At 57.2% G+C, this 22,208-nt stretch overlaps 1 protein-coding gene across 1 annotated transcript in view; it reads left to right on the top strand.

Moving 5' to 3' along the window:
* Positions 1-208: 208 nt before the first annotated feature.
* Positions 209-22,208, top strand: part of LOC306660471 (scavenger receptor cysteine-rich domain-containing protein SCART1-like) — a 97,388-nt gene continuing 75,388 nt past the window's right edge. The window contains 4 exon segments of the mRNA XM_079138745.1: positions 209-345; positions 630-971; positions 1,552-1,863; positions 2,398-2,712. Of these exon segments, the coding sequence (XP_078994871.1) occupies positions 273-345; positions 630-971; positions 1,552-1,863; positions 2,398-2,712 (1,042 nt within the window). The 5' untranslated portion in view covers positions 209-272.

The raw sequence follows: 22,208 nt of genomic DNA, 5'->3' as shown, positions 1-22,208 counted from the left end.
TGGGAAGCAGTTCCTCAGCCTCACACTGGGGCTGCATGAGCCCCAGCTGCAGGAAGCCCAGTCTGGTCTCAGCACACACTGCTAGTGCTGTCTGGCTCCAGCATGGTGGGTGTGTGCAACTCCAGGTGACAGATGTCTGCTATGCTGTGGGGAGGCCCCGGGCGCTACCGTCTCAGAACAGCGTCACTGCAGCATCGGAGTCCACCTTCCGCGAGGTGGCAGAGCATAACCCCCACCCCGTTGTGAGAGAGCTAGTGTGAGCTGCAGCTGCCATGTGGCCAGGCACAGTGATGTCCCCTCTGAGGCTGTGGCCCCTGCTCCTGGCCTGCTGGGCGCACCCTTCAGGTGAGTGTGCACTGCCGTCTGCAGGTTCTGGTGGTGGGGACACAAGTGGGGCATCTTGGGTGGTTGAGTGGCCCAGTGCTGGTCACTCCTGGTACCTCGTGTCTTGGTGCACATTTTGCTGTCTTGCATTTCATCAGAGTAACTGTTCTGATGCCACCAAAATACAGTGTCAATAGATAAGAACTTGGAAGGAGATAAGTCTGGGACTTGGGATAGAAACCGAGGGAAGCTTTCTACTCCCGGATCATTTGAAATAAATAACCAAACCTCCTCCCTCCATTTAGGACTCGTCCCTGAAAGCCAGGCTGGAGCAGAGTCCCTGAACCTCCTGGGGGGCGGGAACCACTGCGAGGGCCTCGTGCAGGTGCAGTACAGTGGGCAGCAGGGTGTGGTGTGCGGGGACGGCTGGGACATGCAGGAGGCCATGGTGACCTGCAGACAGCTGGGCTGTGGCCCTGCCTTGTCCACCTCCCAGTATGTTCTGCGGCCTAACGAGATGGAGCCGCCCTGGCTGCATGGCGCCCAGTGCCAGGGTGAGGAGGCCTCCCTGTGGGAATGCTCCCAGGGGACCTGGGTCCCCCTCAGTGGCTGCGACTGCCAGTGTGTGGTGGTAGTCATCTGCTCAGGTAGGTTAGTGGGGACCCCGAGCCCCCTGGCCTCTGGGACCTCCTTCGCCTACTGGGCTTCAGAGGCCCTGAATGCCGGGTAGGAGGGCAGGTCTGGCCGGGAGTGAACCCTCATCACCTTAGAGCCCCTGGTCCTGGGGTGCCCCCTGCTGTAGCATGAGACAGGGTTTTCCTCCTCTTTCCTGCTGGACAGTCTTATTACTGATGCCCACCCTGGTCTTCAGGTCTCTGGGCTCAGCTGCCCAAGCTGTTTCCCTCTGGTCTTCAGGGGACCTCAGGGAAGGCCTTGGCCTGTACCTCGCCATGTGCAGAACTGCACCCAGTTTCCCAGCTTCCCAGGTGGGTGCTCACAGCAGGTGCCAAGACCCTGGAGGCTGCTCTCCTGCTTCGCCCACCCAGACCAAGACCCTGCAGCCCTAGGAGGAGGGGCTTTGTCACTCAGATGTCCTGGGAACCAGCACAGGATGGAGAAGCAGCAAGGGGCCTCATGGCTGCCTGTTGGGGCTGGCCAGTCCAGACTCGGCCCTAAACACGTGCCTCAGGCAGAACTGGCAGCGCTGTTTCTCCTCTGTACCATCAGGCGGCACTACACGACGAGTCCACCTGCGTGGTGGTGGCAGTCCCTGTGCCGGAAACTTCGAGCTGGTGAACCCAGACAACTCTGTCCTGAGATGCAAGCTGCACCAGGAGGAGGCGACTGTGTTGTGCAGACAGCTGCGGTGTGGCGCCGCTTTGCGGTGGTTCAGAGCCCACCCAGGAGGGACCCCTGGGGGCCAGGTGCAGAAGTTCGTGACCTGCCAGGGTTCAGAGCCTGATATTTTCCAGTGCAACATCAACCTGAACTTCCTGCAGCAGTGTGACCTTCCTTCCTACACCGAGGTGGTGTGTGCAGGTAGGACTCCTCGCCCAGAGCCTTCTGGCTTGGATGTTTGTATACCAGGGAGGGCAAGGCATCTGCCTCACAGACTTGGGGCAGCACCAGTGGAAACCTCTTCCCCTGCAGGGGTTGACGTGACTTTGCCTTTCCTCCTAGTGGTGGTCTGGGGTCCTGGAGCTGTCCCCTGTGGCTGTGCTGTAGCTTCGGCTGCTCTGGTCAGGGCTCCTATCCAGCCTGAGCCCTGAAAGGGCATCTACTCCTGCCTGTGGTGTCCCCTGGGCCCATGACTGCCCAGGGGGCCAGGGGTGGTGGGTAAACCTTTGATGACAGACTCTGAGGGTCCAGGGTCCCAGGGAGATGTGGGGAGGGTGTTAGGATCCTTGGTCTGCAGGTCCAGTACTTGCCCAGCAGGCTTCCAGACCCCTGGGTGGGTTCTCCTGCACCCTTCCTCCCGTGGACTGGAAGGTGGGTCATCATGTGGCTTCACACCAGGGTCCTTCCTGGAGGTGGTCCTGCCCTCTGTTGCTCCAGTTCAGCATCTTCCCCCAGGACACATGGAGGCCCGGCTGGTGGGCAGCGAGCACCCCTGTGCTGGGCGCCTGGAGGTTCGTCGGGGCCTGAGCTGGGGCACTGTCTGCCACATGGACCTGGACCTGCCCACAGCCCACGTGGTGTGCCGGGAGCTGCAGTGCGGGTTGGCCGTGTCCACAGTCCAGGGCGCCCTCTTTGGCCAGGGCTCAGGGCCCGTGTGGACGGAGGCCTCCCGCTGTGCGGGCAACGAGTCCCTGCTCTTCCACTGCCAGAGGGAGCCGGGGCACCAGTGCACGCATGACCAGGATGTGGGACTCAGGTGCTCAGGGGAAAGTGAGTGAGGTCTCAGGTGCCCTGGTGGTGTCTGGGTGGCTGTGCTGGTCCTGAGCAGGGAGGCTCTTGGGGGAGGTTCTGGCTCGATGGCTGACTGGACAGGAGGGCTCTGGCTAGGTTTGTCTGTCACTGGCTATCTTGGATCTCTTGTCTCTTCCTCTTCCCCAGCTCTTTTGTGCACCTCTGCTGTGGTTATGGAGAATTGTCTGTGGACGTTCTTCACCCATTTCAGAAATGAGGTTCTCATCTTTGGAGACCCCCTGTGAGTTTTTGGTACTTCTGTGTAGCAGACCATTATTAATGTGTGACCTGCAAATGCTCCCCACTCTTGTTGACCTCCCCTAGGCATGTGTCCTTCAGTGCCAATGTCCCCAAGTGTGACGAAGCCCAGTGTCTCTCTTGCTGCTTGTGCTTTGGTGTCATAGCTGAAGATCTGACGGCACGATCTCAAACCTGGAGCTCCCCATCTGCACTTTCTACTGAGCCTTTTGGGCCATTCTCACTCTGAGTTCCTTTTGTGTCGGGTTAGGAATGTGCCAGCATTACTCTCTCACCTGGACGCCCAGTGTCCCCAGTGCACTTGTTCTCAGGCTGTGTTCACCTCCCTGGTGGCCCTGGGGGTCTTCCAAGGTGTGGGACACCAGCGCGTGTGTCTGATTCTGGTCCTCGGCTCCCTTCCACGGAGCCCTTGGCCCATCTCTGTGGCTCCACGTCATTCTCTTCAGAGGAGATCTGTAGCAGTTTTCGAGTCAGGACGTGTGAGTCCTCCGACATCGTTCTGTTCATGTAACTTGGCTGTTTGGGACCTTTTTTATCTACATGAATTTTGGGATTAACTCTTACGTTTATTCAAAACCCCAGCTGCTTGGATTTTGATGGAGATCACAGTGAACCCTCGGAATGCTCTGGGTGGTCTGCCTTCTTCACAGAACCACTTCCTCCCACCTTTGAACAGGAGGCGTGTGCCCCTGTGTGTAGGTCTTGTTGAAAATCTTTTCAAATGAAGTGTATTTAAAATATTTTTATTTTAAACTGACACACAGTAAGTGCATATTTGCTGGGTGCAGTGTGACGTTGCAGTGCACAGTGTACAGCGAGCCCTGGCCAGACCAGGGGACTGGCTCGAGCGTCCCCTCAACGTAGCCCACCTCTTGGTGTTGGGAAGATTCCAGTCTTCTCTACTTTCCACTCTGCAGTGTTCAGTTAATTGTTGACAGCACGGTTATCCTACCTGCCACGGGACACTGGGAACCAGCCCTCCTGTCCAGCTGCTCTGGCAGCCATGTCCACCTCCCTCCCCTCCCCTGCAAGAGGCTGTCGCACATCGGAGGTCGTCACTTCCCCTTCCTTCGTGGTGCGAGTCTTCTGAGTGAGGTGCCATCCCACCTGCCTGTGTCGCGGCCTTGTGCAGACAGGTCCTGGGTGTGCCGTCTTCCTCCAGGAGGTGGAGTTTGGGTCTTGCACCGAGGTGTTTGTTCCATCCTGATGCATCTGGCTGCCTCCTCCTGAGTGGTGCCCAGGCCCCCTACTTCCACGCAGCAGGCCTTCCTTCCTACAGGGGTGCTGGAGCTGCCTGTGCTGACAGCAGGTGGCTGTGGACTATGGACTTGCTGCTGGCTCCTGTTGTGTCCTGCGGGTCTGCGAGTCTGCTCTTGAGCCAGTTCCAGGCAGTTTTGGTGATGCTGCATTGGAAGGTGTCTTGGAGCGGGGTGTTGTGACGCTTCCATTGGTCCCCTTCACTGAGCTCAGGATTGCTGTGGCTGCTCAGGGCTGTTCCTGGCTCTGTACGGGTTTTAGGAGTGTTTTCTATCTCTGTGAGGAATGTCACTCCATAGTCCAATTTGGGTAATGTGGGCATCTACAACACGAGGGTCTTCCCCGTTCTTGGTGGCCCTTCCTTTCCTTCAGTAGCACTTGGTGACTTCACCATGGAGGCTGTTCCCTTGGGGTGAACTCCATGGCAGGAAGTTTGGGTTTTGCTGCCTTGTGAGGGGAATGTCGTCACGGACAAGCTTCTCAGCCATCTTGGTGTGTGAACAGCTGCTGAGTGTCGCAGGCTGCCTCTGTGTCCTGCAGTATGATGAGATGTGGACATCAGTTCTAAGAGTGGTTCATGGTGGAGCCTCTCAGGTTTCTGACGTGCAGACACCTGGTCTGCGGACGGTGTGGGGGCCTCCGCCGGCCGCCGCTGCTCTCTGGCGAGGCTCACTGCTGCACCGCTGTGCTGGAGACCTGCTGGGGATGGCTACCTCCTCCCCACCCAGTGCTGTGGGCTGTGGCTCATCGCGCGCGACCTTTCCATGCGGGCTGCCCTTCTTGCTTTGCTTCTGAGGGTTCTTCTGAGGGGGAGGTTGGATTTGCAAATGCTCTTCTGCGAGCGCTGGGAGGCGGTGTGGTCTGCGCCCATGCTTCTGAGGTGATGTGTGTCCTCATGGGTCCCAGCGCATTGCCCAGCTGTGTGTCCCTGGGCACCCACGTGCAGCTGCATTTGATTTGCTGTGTTCTGTGGAGGTTTGGTGTCTTTGCTCACTAGGTCTTTGGTTGTGTGTTTTCTCTTTCTTCTGTGTTTATCTAGCTTGGTGTCAGAGTAGGTCTGGTCTCACAGATGGGTTTGGAAGGGTCTCCTGCTTTTGCACATTCAGATAGTTTGAGAAGGAATCGCTTTAGTTCTTCTGTAAAGGCTGGTGGTATTCGGCAGGGAAGCTGCTCTGACCGGGCTTTTCTTTTTGGGGAGACCCTTTCCTGCCAGTGCACCTCATTGCTTGCTATTGGCGTGCTCAGCTGCGTGGGCTGCCCGCGTTCCGCGTCCACCATCCTGTCCTGTTCTCGGGGCTTGGGATCTGTTGCTCTGTGGGTGTTCAGGATGGTCGGGATGGGTTTTGCTGAGTTGCTTTGTCTGGGCATTCCCTCTCTCTTCCTCTCGCTCCTGGTTGGTCTAGCTGCAGGTTTCTCGGCTTTGCTGATTTTCAGGACTTCCTCTCTTTCTTGTCAATGCTCCAGGCTTTTCAGCCTCTCGTTCATTTCTCCTGCTCTGCTCTCTCTTCTCTCTCTCCTGCCAGGGTTGTTGGGCCTTTTGCTGCTTCTCCTTGGGATGCGCTGCCAGGTGCCAGTTGGGGTCTCCTATTCTCAGGCGCCGGCTTGCTTCGGCCTGCTGCTCCCTGCTGCGTTTGCAGTGTCCTCAGGCTTAGGTCTCTCCCTCCCTCTCGTTTTCTGTGGCCTTGGGATGAATCCCAGGGCCTGGCGCACACTGCGCGCATGGCACCACTATGCTCTGACCTCTGTCCGCCACACGTTCTCTCAGTTGTGTTTTCATTTCCTTGTGTTTTTAGAAAAGTGTGAAATTCCCTCTTGATTTTTCGTTGGCCCACTGGTCATTCAGGGCGAAGTGCTTCAGTCTCCGTGTATTCAGTGTTCCTACTGTTCCTGGTGTGGCTTTCTGTTTCTATTCCATTGTGGTCAGACAACGCAGGCCGAGTCCGTGTTTGGATTGCTTGCGACCTGGCCTGGGCTCCACAGGTCGGGCAGGAAAGGCGTCTCCGGCAGCTCCTGCTGACGTGCTTGGTCACAGGCCCAGGTCCATCTCCTCGTGAGGCGTGGCTCCCAGGGTGGTGCTCTGTGAGCTCCTGACTACCCGACCTGTGCCCTGGTGAGAGTGGGGTGCTGCGCTCTGTGCTGGACCTGGAAGGTGGCCCTCACTGGGAACCTGTGGCACATGCCCAGGGAAGTGGCGTCTCCGTTGCCAGGGTCACTTCCATTCACAGCTCGCGTCCGTGTTGCACTGACCCCACGGCAGCAAATGCACCTTTGTCTTTTCATAGTTAACATCTGCTCCATCCAGCATGGGCAGAGCCTGTCCCGCCTGCTTTGGTCTCTGTGTCCTTCATTCTGTACGTGGGGTACCATTGGCTGATGTGCATGCTGAGTCCCCTCAATGCCTGAGATAAACCTCACTTCGTTTTGCTGTGTGGTTGCTTAGATGGTGGCTCTACCTCTCTGCTTTATTTTGTTGACGGCAGGCTTCCCGGGTTTGGTTGGCACTTTCATTCTGACAACAAGTCTTTGTTAGGCTTGACTGTCAGAGTGACGCTGGCCTCATGGCGGCCAAGACAGTGCTCTGCTCCTCTTACTGTTTTGGGGATCTGGAGGAGGGCTGGTGTGAATTTCCCTAGCGTTTCCAAGTGAATTCTGCAGTAAGCAAAGCAAGCCCTGCCTGTTTGTTGGGAGGTGGCTGCTGACCAGACCTCGCTGCCAGTTTCTACGTCCTGTTGGTTCCGTTTTGGCCTCTTGTGTTTTGGAGGACTTGCTCCTTCAGCTGGGTTTTCTGGATCCTTGGCATAGCTACTCAGAGTCCCACACATTCCCTAGGACCCCTAGAGGTCCCCACTTCACTTTCCGTGTTAGCCGTCTGAGCCTGTTTCACTGCCTCCTCCACTTCAGACATCCTAAGGATTGGTCTTTCCAGAAACCAGATCATTGGTCTGGCAGGTTCTTTATGATGTCCAAATCGCTGTGTTCCCACCCCGACAGTCCTCTGGGCTCATGGGCTTTGTTGTTCCTCTTTGTAGCAGTTCCTTGAGGAATAACGATAGGGTCCTGAGTAGAGTTCACTCTTCTTTCCAAACGTCCTGACAGCAGCCTGAAGTTTCCACTGAGGACAGACATATTGCACCTGTGAACTGGCATGTGTTGGTTCTGTTGCCAGATAGCTTATGACTTCCACTTGGATTTGAGTCTTCAACTCATTATTTATGAATTAGATTAAACTCTACACATTTGGAAAATTGACAGGTTCCTTTGCTATTGAATGTTGTCTCGCCCATTGTGGTCAGAAAAATATCTCACAGATTAAATATTTGACAGTTATGTTATATGGTCTAACACGTGCAGTGTGCTGGAGGGTGTCCCCTGCACCTAGGGACAGTGTGTCCTAACTGGGGGAGTGTCCTGGAGGGTGTCCCCTGCACCTAGGGACAGTGTGTCCTAACTGGGGGAGTGTCCTGGAGGGTGTCCCCTGCACCTAGGGACAGTGTGTCCTGATGGGTGGAGTGTCCTGAAGGGTGTCCCCTACACCTAGGGACAGTGTGTCCTGACGTGTGGATCGTGCCGCAGGGTGTCCCCAGCACGTAGGTACACTGCGTCCTGACGTGCGGAGTGTGCTGGAGGGTGTCCCCTGCACCTAGGGACAGTGTTCATGACATGTGGAGTGTCCTGGAGGGTGTCCCCTGCACCTAGGAACAGTGCGTCCTGACGTGTGGATCGTGCCGCAGGGTGTCCCCAGCACGTAGGTACACTGCGTCCTGACGTGCGGAGTGTGCTGGAGGGTGTCCCCTGCACCTAGGGCAGTGTGTCCTGATGGGTGGAGTGTCCTGAAGGGTGTCCCCTACACCTAGGGACAGTGTGTCCTGACGTGCGGAGTGTGCTGGAGGGTGTCCCCTGCACCTAGGGACAGTGTCTCTGACGTGTGGAGTGTGCTGGAGGGTGTCCCCTGTACCTAGGGACAGTGTGTCCTGACGTGTGGAGTGTCCTGGAGGGTGTCCCTTACACCTAGGGACAGTGTTCCTGACGTGTGGAGTGTCCTGGAGGGTGTCCCCTACACCTAGGGACAGTGTTCCTGACCTGTGGAGTGTCCTGGAGGGTGTCCTCTGCACCTTGGGACAGTGTTCCTGACATGTGGAGTGTGCTGTAGGGTGTCCAATGCACATAGGGACAGTGTTCATGACATGTGGAGTGTCCTGAATGGTGTCCCCTGCACCTTGGGACAGTGTTCCTGACATGTGGAGTGTGCTGTAGGGTGTCCAATGCACATCGGGACAGTGTTCATGACATGTGGAGTGTCCTGAATGGTGTCCCCTGCACCTTGGGACAGTGTTCCTGACATGTGGAGTGTGCTGTAGGGTGTCCAATGCACATATGGACAGTGTTCATGACATGTGGAGTGTCCTGGAGGGTGTCCCCTGCACCAAGGGGAGTGTTCCTGACATGTGGAGTGTGCTGGAGGGTGTCCCCTGCACCTAGGAACAGTGCGTCCTGACGTGTGGATCGTGCCGCAGGGTGTCTCCAGCACGTAGGTACACTGCGTCCTGATGTGCGGAGTGTGCTGGAGGGTGTCCCCTGCACCTAGAGATAGTGTTCCTGATCTGTGGAGTGTCCTGGAGGGAGTCCCCTGCACCTAGGGACAGTGTTCCTGACCTGTGGAGTGTCCTGGAGGGTGTCCCCTGCACCTAGGGACAGTGTTCCTGACATGTGGACTGTGTTGGAGGGTGTCCCCTACACCTAGGGACAAGGTTTCTGACGTGTGGAGTGTGTTGGAGGGTGTCCCCTGCACCTAGGGAGAGTGTGTACTGACATGTGGAGTGTCTGGAGGGTGTCCCCTACACCTAGGGACAAGGTTTCTGACGTGTGGAGTGTGTTGGAGGGTGTCCCCTGCACCTAGGGACAGCGTGTACTGACCTGTGGATTGTCCTGGAGGGTGTTCCCTGCATGTAGGTACAGTGTTCCTGACCTGTGGAGTGTCTTGGAGGATGTCCCCTGCAACTAGGAACAGTGTTCCTGACCTGTGTAGTGTACTGGAGGGTGTTCCCTGCCCCTAGGGACAGTGTTCCTGACGTGTGGAGTGTGGTGGAAGGTGTCCCCTGCACCTAGGACAGTGTTCTTGACATTTGGAGTTTCCTGGAGGGTGTCCCCTGCACCTAGGGACAGGGTTCCTGACATGTCGAGTGTCCTGGAGTGTGTCCACTGCACATAGGGACAGTGTTCATGACGTGTGCAGTGTCCTGGAGGGTGTCCCATGCACCTAGGTGAGTGTTCCTGACATGTGGAGTGTCCTGGAGTGTGTCCCCTGCAACTAGTTAAGTGGTCCTGACCTGTGGAGTGTCCTGGAGGGTGTCCCCTGCACTTAGGGACAGTGTTCCTGACATGTGGAGTGTGCTGGAGTGTGTCCCCTGCACCTAGGAACAGTGCGTCCTGAAGTGTGAATTTTGCTGCAGGGTGTCCCCAGCACCTAGGAACACTTTCTCGACGTGTGGAGTGTGCAGGAGGGTGTCCCCTGCACCTAGGGACAGTGTTCCTGACCTGTGGAGTGTCATGGAGAGTGTCCCCTGCACCTAGGGACAGTGTTTCTGACCTGTGGAGTGTGCTGGAGGTTGTCCCCAGGACCTAGGACAGTGTTCCTGAAGTGTGGAGTGTGCTGGACGGTGTCCTCTGCACCTAGGACAGTGTTCCGAATGTTTGTAGTGTCCTGGAGGGTGTCCCCTGCACCTAGGACAGTGTTCCTGATGAGTGGAGTGCGCTGGAGGGTGTCCCCTGCACCTAGGACAATGTTCCTGATGTTTGTAGTGTCGGGCGGGTGTCCCCTGCACCTAGGGACAGAGTTCCTGACATGTGGAGTGTGCTGGAGGGTGTCCCCTGCACATAGGGACAGTGTTTCTGACGTGTGGAGTGTGCTGGAGGTTGTTCCCTGCACCTAGGGACTGTGCGTCCTGATATGTGGAGTGCCCTGGAGGGTGTCCCCTGCACCTAGGAACAGTGCTCCTGACCTGTGAAGTGTCCTGGAGGGTGTCCCCTGCCCCTGGGGACAGTGTTCCTGATGTCTGGACTGTGGTGGAAGGTGTCCCCTGCACCTAGGACAGTGTTCCTGACGTTTGGAGTGTCCTAGAGGGTGTCCCCTGCACCTAGGGACAGTGTTACTGACATGTGGATGTCCTGGAGGGACTCCCCTGAACCTAGGACTGAAGTGTTCCTGAAGAGTGGAGTGTGTTGGAGGTTGTCCCCTGCACCTAGAGACAGTGTTCCTGACCTGTGTAGGGTCTTGGAGGATGTCCCCTGCACCTAGGGACAGTGTTCCTGACGTGTGGAGTGTCCTGGAGGGTGTCCCCTGCACCTAGAGACAGTGTTCCTGACCTGTGTAGGGTCTTGGAGGATGTCCCCGCACATAGGGACAGTGTTCCTGACCTGTGGAGTGTCCTAGAGAGTGTCCCCTGCACCTAGGGACAGTGTTCCTGACATCTGGTTGTTCTGGAGGGAGTACTCTGAACCTAGGACAGTGTTCCTGAGGTGTGGAGTGTGTCGGAGGGTGTACCCCGCACCTATGGACAGTGTTCCTGACCTGTGGAGTGTCCCGGAGGGTGTTCCCTGCACCTAGGGAGTGTTCCTGACGTTTGGAGTGTCCTGGAGGTTGTCTCCTTCACCTAGGGACAGTGGTCCTGACGTGTGGAGTGAGCTGGAGGGTGTCCCCTGCACCTAGGACAGTGTTCCTGATGAGTGGAGTGTGCTGGAGGGTGTCTCCTGCACCTAGGACTGTATTACTGACGTGCGGAGTGTGCTGGAAGGTGTCCCCTGCACCTAGGACAGTATTCCTGACATGTGGTTGTCCTGGAGGGTGTCCCCTGCACCTAGGGACAGTGTTCCTAACATGTGGAATGTGCTGGAGGGTGTCCCCTGCACCTAGGGACAGTGTGTCATGAGTTGTGAAGTGTCCTGGAGGGTGTCCCTGCACCTAGGACAGTGTTCCTGACGTGTGGAGTGTCCTGGAGGGTGTCCCCTGCACCTAGTGATAGTATTCCTGACATGTGGAGTGTGCTGGAGGGTGTCCCCTGCACCTAGGGACAGTGTGTACTGACCTGTGGAGTGTCCTGGTGGGTGTTTCCAGCACCTAGGGACAGTGTTCCTGACCTGTGTAGGGTCTTGGATGTCCCCTGCACCTAGGAACAGTGTTTCTGACCTGTGGAGTGTCCTTAGGGTGTCCCCTGCTCCTAGGGACACTGTTCCTGACCTGTGGATTGTCCTGGAGGGTGTCCCCTGCACCTATGACAGTGTTCCTGACGTGTGGAGTGTGCTGGAGGGTGACCCCTGCACCTAGGGGCAGTGTTCCTTACCAGTGGAATGCCTTCGTCGATGTCCCCGGCAACTAGGGACAGTGTTCCTGATATGTGGTTGTCCTGGAGGGAGTACCCTGAACCTAGGAGATTGTTCCTGAGGTGCGGAGTGTGTTCAAGGGTGTAACCCGCACCAAGAGACATTGTGTCCTGAGTTGTGAAGTGTCGTGGAGGGTGTCCCTGCACCTAGGACAGTGTTCCTGACGTGTGGAGTGTCCTGGAGGGTGTCCCCTGCACCTAGGGACAGTGTTCCTAACATGTGGAGTGTGCTGGAGGGTGTCTCCTGCACCTAGGCACAGTGCGTCCTGACGAGTGGATTGTGCTGCAGGGTGTCCTCCGCACCTAGGTACGCTTTTTCAAGACGTGCGCAGTGTGCTATAGGGTGTCCCCTGCACCTATTCATAGTTTTCCTGACATCTGGAGTGTGCTGGAGGGTGTCCCCTGCACCTAGGGACAGTGTTCCTGACCTGTGGAGTGTCTTGAAGGGTGTCCCCTGCACCTTGGGACAGTGTTCCTGACCTGTGGAGTGTCCTGGAGGGTGTCCCCTGCACCTAGGACAGTGTTCCTGACGTGTGGAGTGTGCTGGAAGGTGTCCCCTGCAACTAGGACTGTGTTCCTGATGTTTGTAGTGTCCTGGAGGTTGTCCCTTGCACCTATGTACAGTGGTCCTGAACTGTGTAGTGTCCTGGAGGATGTCCCCTGCACCTAGGACAGTGTTCCTGATGATTGGAGTGTCTTGGAGTGTGTCCCCTGCACCGAGAGACAGTGTTCCTGACCTGTGGAGTGTACTGGAGGGTGTCCCCTGCACCTAGGGACAGTGTTCCTGACTTGTGGAGTGTTCTGGAGGGCGTCCCCTGCACCTACGGACAGTGTTCCTGATATGTGGATTGTGCTGGAGGGTATGCCCTGCACCTAGGGGAGGGTTCCTGACGTGTGGAGTGTGCTGGAGGGTGTCCCCTGCACCTAGGGATAGTGCGTCCTGACGTGTGGATTGTGCTGGAGGGTGTTCCTTGCACCTAGGGACAGTGCGTACTGACATGTGGAGTGTGGTGGACGGTGCCCCCTGGACCTAGGGATAGTGTGTCCTGACGTGTGGAGTGTGCTGGAGGGTGTCCCCTGCACTTAGGGACAGTTGTTCTGACTTGTGGAGTGTCCTGGTAGGTGTCCCCTGCACCGAGGTACAGTGTTCCTGACCTGTGGAGTGTCCTGGAGGGTGTCCCCTGCACCTGGGGAAAGTGTTCCTGACCTGTGGAGTGTCCTGGAGGGTGTCCCCTGCACCGAGAGACAGTGTTCCTGACATGTGGAGTGTGCTGGAGGGTGTCCCCTGCACCTAGGGACAGTGCGTCCTGACGTGTGTAGTGTGCTGGAGGATGTCCCCTGCACCTAGTCATAGTGTTCCTGACATCTGGAGTGTGCTGGAGGGTGTTTCCTGCACCTAGGGACAGTGTCCCTGACCTGTGGAGTGTGCTGGAGGGTGTTCCCTGCACCCAGGGACAGTGTTCCTGACCTGTGGAGTGTTGTGGAGGGTGTCCCCTGCATGTAGGACAGTGTTCCTGACGAGTGGAGTGCGCTGGAGGGTGTCTCCTGCACCTAGGACAGTGTTCCTGACGTGCGGAGTGTGCTGGAGGGTGTCCCCTGCACCTAGGGACAGTGTTCCTGACCTGTGGAATGTGCTGGAGGGTGTCCCCTGCACCTAGGAACAGTGCGTGCTGACGTTTGTAGTGTGCTGGAGGATGTCCCCTGCACCTAGGGACAGTGTGTCTTGAGTTGTGAAGTGTCCATGAGGGTGTCCTCTGCATCTAGGAACAGTGTGTCCTGACTTGTGGAGTGTCCTGGGGGTTGTCCCCTGCACCTAGGGACAGTGGTCCTGACTTGTGGAGTGTGCTGGAGGTTGTCCCCGCCTCCTAGGACAGTGTTCCGGACGTGCGGAGTGTGCTGGAGGATGTCCCTGCACGTTGGGACAGTGGTCGCGACCTGTGGCCTGTACTGCAGGGTGTTCCCTGCACCTAGGACAGTGTTCCTGACGTGTGGAGTGTGCTGGAGGGTGTCCCCTGCACATAGGGACAGTGATCCTACCTGTGGAGTGTGCTGGAGGGTGTCCTCTGCACCTAGGGACAGTGTGTCCTGACCTGTGTATGTGCTGCAGGGTGTCCCCTGCACCTAGGGACAGTGTGCCCTGAGTTGTGGAGTGTCCTGGAGGGTGTCCTATGCACCTAGGGACAGTGTTCCTGACGTGCGTAGTGGGCTGGCGGGTGTCCCCTGCACCTAGGGACAGTGTGTCCTAACTTGTGGAGTGTCATTGAGGGTGTCATCTGCACCTAGGCACACTGTGTCCTGACTTGTGTAGTATCCTGGAGGGTGTCCTATGCACCTAGGGACAGTGTTCCTGACAGTGTGGTGTGTGCTGGAGGGAGTCCCCTGCACCTAGGACAGTGTTCCTGATCTGTAGAGTGTGCTGGAGGGGGTACCCTGCACCTAGGGACAGTGGTCCTGACAGTGTGGTGTGTGCTGGAGGGAGTCCCCTGCACCTAGTACAGTGTTCCTGATCTGTAGAGTGTGCTGGAGGGTGTACCCTGCACCTAGGGACAGTGGTCCTGACCTGTGGAGTGTCCTGGAGTATTTCCCCTGCACCTAGGACAGTGTTCCTGACGTGTGGAGTGTGCTGGAGGGTGTCCCCTGAACCTAGGGACAGTGTTCCTGACCTGTGGAGTGTGCTGGATGGTGTCCCCTGCACCTAGGAACAGTGCGTCCAGAAGTGTGTAGTGGGCTGAAGGGTGTCCCCTGCACCTAGGGGCAGTGTGTCCTAAATTGTGGAGTGTCCTTGAGAGTGTCCTCTGCACCTAGGGACAGTGTGTCCTGACTTGTGGAGTCTCCTAGATGGTGTCCTATGCACCTAGGGACAGTGTTCCTGACGTGTGGAGTGTCCTGGAGGGTGTCCCTTGCACCTGGGGACACTGCGTCCTGACCTTTGGAGTGTGCTGGACGGGGTCCCCTGAATGTAGGGACTGTTCTTGATGTGTAGAGTGTCCTAGAGTGTGTCCCCTCTACCTAGTGACAGTGTCCCTGATGTGTGGTGTGTGCTGGAGGGTGTCCCCTGCACCAAGGGACAGGGTTCCTGATGTGTGGAGTGTGGTGGAGGGTGTCCCCTGCACCTAGGGACAATGTGTCCCGACCTGTGGAGTGTGCTGGAGTGTGTCCCCTGCACCTAGGGACAGTGTGTCCCGACCTGTGGAGTGTGCTGGAGGGTGTCCCCTGCACCTAGGACAGTGTTCCTGATGTGGGAGTGTGCTAGAGGGTGTCCCCTGCACCTAGGGACAGTGCGTCCTGACGTGTGTAGTGTGCTCGAGGGTGTCCCATGCACCTAGAGACAGTGTGTCCTGAGTTGTGAAGTGTCCTGGAGGGTGTCCTCTGCACCTAGGGACAGTGGGTCCTGACTTGTGGAGGCTCCAGGAGTGTGTCCTATGCACCTAAGGACAGTGTTCCTGACCTGTGGAGTGTGCTGGAGGGTGTCCCCTGCAACTAGGACACTGTTCCTGACATGTGGAGTGTCCTGGAGGTTGTCCCCTGCACCTAGAGTCAGTGGTCCCGACCTGAGGAGTGTCCTGGAGGGTTTCCCTTGCACCTCGGGACAGTGTTCCTGACATGTGGAATGTCCTGGAGGGTTTCCCCTGCACCTAGGAATGGTTCATTGTGAAGTGTGGATTGTGCTGCAGGGTGCCCCGGGCACCTAGGTACAGTGCGTCCTGACGTGGGGAGTGTGGTGGCGGGTGGCCCCTGCACGTAGGACAGTGTGCCTGAGTTGTGGAGTGTCCTGGAGGGTGTTCCCTGCACTTAGGGACAGTGATCCTGACCTGTGGATTGTCCTGCAGGTTGTCTCCTGCACCTAGAGACAGTGATCCTGACGTGTGGAGTATCCTGGTGGGTGTCCCCTGCACATAGAGACAGTGTTCCTGACCTGTGGAGTGTCCTGGAGGGTGTCCCCTGCAGCTAGGACATTGTTTCTGACGTGTGAAGTGTGCTGGAGGGTGTGCCCTGCACCTATGGACAGTGTTCCTGACATGTGGAGTGTGATGAAGGTGATCCTTGCACCTAGGGACAGTGTTTCTGACCTGTGGAGTGTGTGGGAGGATGTCCCCTGCACCTAGGGACAGTGTTCCTGACTTGTGGTGTGTCTTGGAGGGGGTCCCCTGTACCTAGGGAAGTTTTGCCAACCTTCGAGTGTCCTTGAGGGTGTCCCGTGCACCTAGGACAGTGTTCCTGACCTGTGGAGTGTCTTGGAGGATGTCCCCTGCACCTAGGGACAGTGTTCCTGACTTGCAGAGTGTCCTTCAGGGTGTCCCCTGCACCTAGGACAGTGCTCCTGATGTGTGGGGTGTGCTGGAGGGTTCCCCTGCACCTAGGGAGAGTGATCCTGACTTGTGGAGTGTCCTGGACGGTGTCCCCTGCACCTAGGGACAGTGTGTCCTGACTTGTGGAGTGTCTTGGAGAGTGTCCTGTGCACCTAGGGACAGTGTTCCTGACATGTGTAGTGGGCTGGAGGGTGTCCGCTGCACCTAGGGACATGTGCCCTGACTTGTGGAGTGTCCTGGAGGGTGTCCTATGCACCTAGGGACAGTGTTCCTGACATGTGGAGTGTCCTGGAGGGTGTCCCCTGCACCTAGGAACAGTGCATCCTGAACTGTGGAGTGTGCTGGAGGGTTTCCCCTGCACCTAGGGACTGTTCATGACGTGTGGAGTGTCCTGGAGGGTGTCCCGTGCACCTAGGTACAGTGTGTCCGGACTTGTGGAGTGTCCTGGAGGGTGTCCCCTGCACTTAGGGACAGTGATCCTGACCTGTGGATTGTCCTGCAGGTTGTCTCCTGCACCTAGAGACAGTGATCCTGACGTGTGGAGTATCCTGGTGGGTGTCCCCTGCACATAGAGACAGTGTTCCTGACCTGTGGAGTGTCCTGGAGGGTGTCCCCTGCAGCTAGGACATTGTTTCTGACGTGTGAAGTGTGCTGGAGGGTGTGCCCTGCACCTATGGACAGTGTTCCTGACATGTGGAGTGTGATGAAGGTGATCCTTGCACCTAGGGACAGTGTTTCTGACCTGTGGAGTGTGTGGGAGGATGTCCCCTGCACCTAGGGACAGTGTTCCTGACTTGTGGTGTGTCTTGGAGGGGGTCCCCTGTACCTAGGGAAGTTTTGCCAACCTTCGAGTGTCCTTGAGGGTGTCCCGTGCACCTAGGACAGTGTTCCTGACCTGTGGAGTGTCTTGGAGGATGTCCCCTGCACCTAGGGACAGTGTTCCTGACTTGCAGAGTGTCCTTCAGGGTGTCCCCTGCACCTAGGACAGTGTTCCTGATGTGTGGGGTGTGCTGGAGGGTTCCCCTGCACCTAGGGAGAGTGATCCTGACTTGTGGAGTGTCCTGGACGGTGTCCCCTGCACCTAGGGACAGTGTGTCCTGACTTGTGGAGTGTCTTGGAGAGTGTCCTGTGCACCTAGGGACAGTGTTCCTGACATGTGTAGTGGGCTGGAGGGTGTCCGCTGCACCTAGGGACATGTGCCCTGACTTGTGGAGTGTCCTGGAGGGTGTCCTATGCACCTAGGGACAGTGTTCCTGACATGTGGAGTGTCCTGGAGGGTGTCCCCTGCACCTAGGAACAGTGCATCCTGAACTGTGGAGTGTGCTGGAGGGTTTCCCCTGCACCTAGGGACTGTTCATGACGTGTGGAGTGTCCTGGAGGGTGTCCCGTGCACCTAGGTACAGTGTGTCCGGACTTGTGGAGTGTCCTGGAGGGTGTCCCCTGCACTTAGGGACAGTGATCCTGACTTGTGGAGTGTCCTGGTTGATGTCCCCTGCACATAGGGACAGTGTGTCCTGACCTGTGGAGTGTCCTGCAGGGTGTCCCTGCACCTAGGGACAGTGTTCCTTACATGTGGAGGGTTCTTGAGGGTGTGCCCTGCATCTAGGGACAGTGTTCCTGACATGTGGTTGTCCTGGAGGGAGTCCTGTGAACCTAGGCAGTGTTCCTGACAGTGCGTCCTAACGTTCAGAGTTTGCTGGAGGGTGGCCCCTGCACCTAGGACAGTGTGACTGACTGTGGAGTGTCCTGGAGAGTGTCCCCTGCAATTAGGGACAGTGATTCCGTCCTGTGGATTGTACTGGAGGTTGTTCCCTGAACCTAGGACAGTGTTCCTGTCGTGTGGAGTGTGCTGGAGGGTGTCCCCTGCATCTAGGACAGTGTTCCTCACATGTCGAGTATTTTGGAGGTTGTCCCCTGCACCTAGGGACAGTGGTCCTGACCTGCGGAGTGTCCTGGGGGGTTTCCCCTGTACCTAGGACAGTGTTCCTGCCTTTGGAGTGTGCTGGATGGTGTCCCCAGCCCCTAGGACAGTGTTCCTGACGTGTGGAGTGTGCTGCAGGGTGTCCTATGCACCTAGGGACAGAGTGTCCTGACTTGTGAAGTGTCCTGGAGGGTGTCCTCAGCACGTAGGGACAGTGTTCCTGATGTGTGTAGTGGACTGGAGGGTGTCCCCTGCACATACGGACAGTGTGTCGTAACTTGTGGAGTGTCCATGTGAGTGTCCTCTGCACCTAGGGTTAGAGTGTCCTGACTTGTGAAGTGTCCTGCAGGGTGTCCTCCGCACGTAGGGACAGTGTTCCTGACGTGTGTAGTGGACTGGAGGGTGTCCCCTGCACATAGGGACAGTGTGTCGTAACTTGTGGAGTGTCCTTGTGAGTGTCCTCTGCACCTAGGGACAGAGTGTCCTGACTTGTGGAGTGTCCTGGACGGGGTTCTATGCACCTAGGGACAGTATTCCTGACGTGTGTAGTGTCCTGGAGGGTGTTCCCTGCACCTAGGGACAGTGTGTCCTGATCTGTGAAGTGTGCTGCAGGGTGTCCCCTGCATCTAGGGACTGTTCATGACGTGTGGAGTGTCTTGAATGGTGTCCCCTGCACCTAGGGACAGTGTTCCTGACGTGTGGAGTGTGCTGGAGGGTGTCCCCTGCACTTAGGGACTGTTCATTACGTGTGGAATGTCCTGGAATGTGTCCCCCGCACCTAGGGACAGTGTTCCTGACGTGTGTAGTGTCCTGGAGGGTGTTCCCTGCACCTCGGGACAGTGCGTCCTGATCTGTGGAGTGTGCTGGAGGGTGTTCCCTGCACCTAGGGACTGTTCCTGACGTGTGGAGTGTCCTGAATGGTGTCCCCTGCACCTAGAGACAGTGTTCCTGACGTGTGGAGTGTGCTGGTGGGTGTCCCCTGCACCTGGGGACAGAGTTCCTGACGTGTGGAGTGTGCTGGAGGAGTCCCCTGCACCTAGGGACAGTGTGTCCTTACCTGTGTAGTGTCCTGGTGGGTGTCCCCTGCACTTAGGGACTGTTCATTACATGTGGAATGTCCTGGAGTGTGTCCCCCGCACCTAGGGACAGTGTTCCTGACGTGTGGAGTTTGCTGGAGGGTGTCCCCTGCACCTAGGGACAGTGTTCCTGATGTGTGGAGTGTGCTGGAGGGTGTCCCCTTCACCTAAGTACAGGGGTCCTGAGCTGTGGAGTGTCCTGGAGTTTGTCCCCTGCACCTAGGAGAGTGTTCCTGATGAGTGGAGTGTGCTGGAGGGTGTCCCCTGCACCTAGGTCAGTTTCCTGACACGTGGAGTGTGCTGGAGGGGGTCCTCTGCACCTAGGGACAGTGCGTCCTGACGTGTGTAGTGTGCTGGAGGGTGTCCCTTGCACCTAGGACAGTGTGTCTTGAGTTGTGGAGTGTCCTGGAGTGTGTCTTCTGCATGTAGGGACAGAATGTCCTGACATGGGGAGTGTCTTGGACAGTGTACTATGCACCTAGGGACAGTGTTCTTGACGTGTGTAGTGTGCTGGAGTGTGTCCCCTGCACCTAGTGACAGGGTGTCCTAACTTGTGGATTGTCCTTGATTGTGTCCTCTGCACCTAGGGACAGTTCATGACGTGTGAAGTGTCCTGGATGGTGTCCCCTGCACCTAAGGACAGTGTTCCTGATGTGTGGAGTGTGCTGGAGGGTGTCCCCTGCACCTCGGGACAGTGTTCCTGATGTGTGGAGTGTGCTGGAGGATGTCCCCTTCACCTAAGTACAGGGGTCCTGAGCTGTGGAGTGTCCTGGAGTTTGTCCCCTGCACCTAGGAGAGTGTTCCTGACGAGTGGAGTGTGCTGGAGGGTGTCCCCTTCACCTAGGACAGTTTCCTGACACGTGGAGTGTGCTAGAGGGGTCCCCTGCACCAAGGGACAGTGCGTCCTGACGTGTGTAGTGTGCTGGAGGGTGTCCCTTGCACCTAGGACAGTGTGTCTTGAGTTGTGGACTGTCCTGGAGTGTGTCCTCTGCACCTAGGGGCAGAATGTCCTGACATGTGGTGTCTTCCGGAGGGTGTACTATGCACCTAGTGACAGTGTTCCTGACGTGTGGAGTGTCCTGGAGGGTGTCCCTTGCACCTAGGGACAGTGAGTCCTGACCTTTGGAGTGTGCTGGATGGGGTCCCCTGCACCTAGGGACTGTTCATGATGTGTCGAGTGTCCTAGAGTGTGTCCCCTGCACCGAGGGACAGTGTTCCTGACGTGTGGTGTGTGCTGGGGGTGTGTCCCCTGCACCAAGGGACAGGGTTCTTGAAGTGTGGAGTGTGCTGGAGGGTGTCCCCTGCACCTAGGGACTGTTCATGATATGTGGAGTGTCCTGGAGGGTGTCCTCTGCCCCTAGGGACAGTTTTCCTGAAGTATGGATTGTGCTGGGGGTGTCCCCTGCACTTAGAACAGTGTTCCTGATGTGTGGAGTGTGCTGGAGGGTGTCCCCTGCACCTAGGGACAGTGCGTCCTGACGTGTGTAGTGTGCTCGAGGGTGTCCCATGCACCTAGAGACAGTGTGTCGTGAGTTGTGGAGTGTCCTGGAGGGTGTCCTATGCACCTAGGGACAGTGTTCCTGACATGTGGAGTGTCCTGGAGGGTGTGCCCTGCGCCTAGGAACAGTGCATCGTGAACTGTGGAGTGTGCTGGAGGGTTTCCCCTGCACCTAGGGATTGTTCATGACGTGTGGAGTGTCCTGGAGGGTGTCCCCTGCACTTAGGGACAGTGATCCTGACTTGTGGAGTGTCCTGGAGGGTGTCTCCTGCACCTCGGGACAATGATCCTGACGTGTGGAGTGTCCTGGTTGATGTCCCCTGCACATAGGGATAGTGTGCCTGACCTGTGGAGTGTCCTGCAGGGTGTCCATGCACCTAGGGACAGTGTTCCTTACATGTGGAGTGTCCTTGAGGGTGTGCCCTGCATCTAGGGACAGTGTTCCTGACATGTGGTTGTCCTGGAGGGAGTTCTGTGAACCTAGGCAGTGTTCCTGACGTGTGGAGTGTCCTGGAGTCTTTCCCCTGCACCTAGGTACAGTGCGTCCTGACGTTCAGAGTTTGCTGGAGGGTGGCCCCTGCACCTAGGACAGTGTGACTGACTGTGGAGTGTCCTGGAGAGTGTCCCCTGCAATTAGGGACAGTGATTCCGTCCTGTGGATTGTACTGGAGGTTGTTCCCTGAACCTAGAACACTGTTCCTGTCGTGTGGAGTGTGCTGGAGGGTGTCCCCTGCATCTAGGACAGTGTTCCTGACGTGTCGAGTATTTTGGAGGTTGTCCCCTGCACCTAGGGACAGTGGTCCTGACCTGCGAAGTGTCCTGGGGGATTTCCCCTGCACCTAGGACAGTGTTCCTGTTGTGTGGAGTGTGCTGGAGGGTGTCCCCTGCCTCTAGGACAGTGTTCCTGACGTGTCGAGTATTTTGGAGGTTGTCCCCTGCACCTAGGGACAGTGGTCCTGACCTGTGGAGTGTCCTGGGGGGTTTCCCCTGCACCTAGGACAGTGTTCCTGCCTTTGGAGTGTGCTGGATGGTGTCCCCTGCCCCTAGGACAGTGTTCCTGACGTGTGGAGTGTGCTGCAGGGTGTCCTATGCACCTTGGGACAGAGTGTCCTGACTTGTGAAGTGTCCTGGAGGGTGTTCCCTGCACCTAGGGACAGTGCGTCCTGATCTGTGAAGTGTGCTGCAGGGTGTCCCCTGCATCTAGGGACTGTTCATGATGTGTGGAGTGTCCTGGATGGTGTCTCCTGCACCTAGGGACAGTGTTCCTGACGTGTGGAGTGTGCTGGAGGGTGTCCCCTGCACTTCGGGAGAGAGTTCCTGATGTGTGGAGTGTGCTGGAGGTGTCCCCTGCACCTAGGGACAGTGTGTACTTACCTGTGGAGTGTCCTGGTGGGTGTCCCCTGCTCTTAGGGACTCTTCATTACGTGTGGAATGTCCTGGAGTGTGTCCCCCGCACCTAGGGACAGTGTTCCTGACGTGTGGAGTGTGCTGGCGGGTGTCCCCTCCACCTAGGTACAGTGCTCCTGAGCTGTGGAATGTCCTGGAGTTTGTTCCCTGCACCTAGGAGAGTGTTAATGACGAGTGGAGTGTGCTGGAGGGTGTCCCTTGCACCTAGCACAGTGTGTCTTGAGTTGTGGAGTGTCCTGGAGTGTGTCTTCTGCACCTAGGGACAGAATGTCCTCATAGGTGGAGTGTCTTGGACGGTGTACTAAGGACCTAGGGACAGTGTTCTTGACGTGTATAGTGGGTTGGAGTGTGTCCCCTGCACCTAGTGACAGG

The sequence above is a fragment of the Sciurus vulgaris genome (genome assembly GCF_902686455.1).
Source record: "Sciurus vulgaris genome assembly, chromosome: 4".
Classification (NCBI taxonomy): Eukaryota; Metazoa; Chordata; class Mammalia; order Rodentia; family Sciuridae; genus Sciurus; species Sciurus vulgaris.
Note: the sequence above shows the minus strand (reverse complement) of the source record. Positions and strands in the feature narration are given on the sequence as shown.